This window comes from Rhagoletis zephyria, unplaced genomic scaffold, assembly GCF_001687245.7.
Source record: "Rhagoletis zephyria isolate East Lansing unplaced genomic scaffold, Rhagoletis_zephyria_1.1 Rzeph_scaffold_48080, whole genome shotgun sequence".
In the NCBI taxonomy this organism is placed as follows: Eukaryota; Metazoa; Arthropoda; class Insecta; order Diptera; family Tephritidae; genus Rhagoletis; species Rhagoletis zephyria.
Window position 1 is genome coordinate 303 of NW_016205135.1, and position 1,899 is coordinate 2,201.

Sequence of the window (1,899 nt, forward strand, 5' to 3'; positions counted from 1 at the left end):
TTTGGGGCGATTGACTATGGAGACTTGTTTTCACTCTTTTTAATATCTTTTGTAGTGGTAGTCTTGATGGTGTGTTTTTGAACATATCTAATCCTTACCCCCTTCATACAGCAGGGTTCGACGTGGATTTAGGTTAATTTTAGCTAGATTTAGCAGCTCTTAGCTACTTTCATCTAACCTGTTGTCAGTGTTGTAAAACTTTTGACTTTAATTCAATACACTTTATAATTGTAAAATCTAGATTTTTCTACGTTTATATAAAAATAACAGTAAAAGATGAAACACTTTCTTTTAATTGCTATGATTTCAATTGTTTGTTTAATTGATCCAGTGATCTAGATTTGTTGTACACATCAGAACATCACCGGACATCAGACAGTAGGACTCGAACCTACGCGGGCAGAGCCCAATTGATTTCGAGTCAATCGCCTTAACCACTCGGCCATGTCTGCTTCTCTGTTGGTACTCTACCTTAGATTATTCAATTTAAACTTCTTTTTTGTCCATACTCTAGCCAAAACGGCTGAAACTGTTGAAAAGAAATTTTTCGAAGAAACACAATTTCTCTTAGGGTACTTTTTTGGATATAATGGGTTCTCTTTTGTAAAAGTGCTCAAATCGGTTCAAAGAGTTAAGACGAAATTGCCCTCATTATTGTTACCATTTGCTGGCTATACTAGGATCACCGGGTGTTCCACCAGTACATTTTAGCTAGAGCAAAAAAATTACTTGAGTAACAGCGAGGCTTGACGCGACTTGGGCGCTGTCAACGTCCGCCGCCTCCGGCCCCGCTCGCTTCGCGCGCTTTGTGCCGTGCACTGCTGCTGATTTTTTAATCTAAATTTTTATTAAAAGTACTTTTAAAATAAAAATTTTGCTAAAAATGTAATTAACTTTATTCGCTATTAATAGTGATGATCTTCTCGCACTCTTCTTCGACATTGGCGGGAAAGTAAAACTGCTGCTGCTGTTGCTGGTGCAGCTGATGTTTACTGCCAGTGCAGTCGTCCACCGACAACTTCTGCAGACTGGCCACCAAGTCGAGACAGTGAATCGGCGAAAGGTTTTTTGCCAGCAGGTACAGCAGAAAGGCTTCATTGAGAGATGAACTTCTGCTGTGATTGCCATCACCTGCACCAAAAAGCACCTCATCGAGACAATGCCTGGACAGAAGGCGACAGTGATGACGGATGAAGGTGCTTCGAGCTGAAGGACGAAGAAGAAAGGCGGTGCTGAAGGCCAGTGAACAGACGGTGGCTAGGAGGAGGGCGTACAACCAGAACCAGAGAAAAAGGTACATTTTCTCGGCAAGGATGTTCTCTGCCAGTAAACAGACTGTGTGAGATGAGGTATTGTTCTGATCTAGACTGTCCATGGCGCACTTGGCCACACTCGGAAAGACCTCTAGCATTGGGTCGCTCAAAGCAGAAGAGGAAAAGGGCAACTTCCACTGCTGGGAGGTGACCACCCGCCAACCGTAGCCAAAGAACTGCCCACCCAAAAAACGATCCAGAAAGACAATCTGCCCCAGTACGTTCAGAAGATTGAGCACCTCGGAGAGGAGATGGCCGGCGAAAAGTCGCCCATGTGAGTCAACTCCCCTTCCTATTCCTTTACTGTTGGCCAATTTGCGAGTGCGCTCAAAGAAAGCCGTCAGCTGGTGCAGCTTTGCCGTTCTCAGCTCCGGATCGACAATGGGCTGCTCCAGACCGGAAACGAGATTCTCCACTAGCCCTCCTTCAAATTGTCCCCAAATATAGTGGGGCACGTAGAAGGCAATCGCCTGGAGGAAGAGGGCAATGGTCATCCACTGGTAATAACGGTGATAGATTCGAGTAGTTGAACTAGTTCCATTGATCCCTTGAGTTTGTACTTCAGTAAAGGTCGAATGAACCAGGC

At 44.4% G+C, this 1,899-nt stretch overlaps 1 protein-coding gene and 1 non-coding gene across 2 annotated transcripts; both read right to left on the bottom strand.

Annotated features, from left to right (window-relative positions):
• Positions 1–370: 370 nt before the first annotated feature.
• Positions 371–452, bottom strand: TRNAS-CGA (transfer RNA serine (anticodon CGA)). Its single transcript has one exon. It is a non-coding gene; the product is annotated as a tRNA-Ser (tRNA).
• Positions 453–895: 443 nt separating this feature from the next.
• On the bottom strand, positions 896–1,807 carry LOC108355643 (innexin inx2-like). Its single transcript, XM_017606792.1, has one exon. The coding sequence runs from the start codon at positions 1,805–1,807 to the stop codon at positions 896–898; it is 912 nt and encodes a 303-aa protein (XP_017462281.1).
• Positions 1,808–1,899: the final 92 nt, after the last annotated feature.

What these genes read in the sequence shown, in the direction of transcription:
- LOC108355643 (XM_017606792.1), bottom strand. Translation starts at nt 1,807, where the DNA reads ATGACCATTGCCCTCTTCCTCCAGGCGATTGCCTTCTACGTGCCCCAC.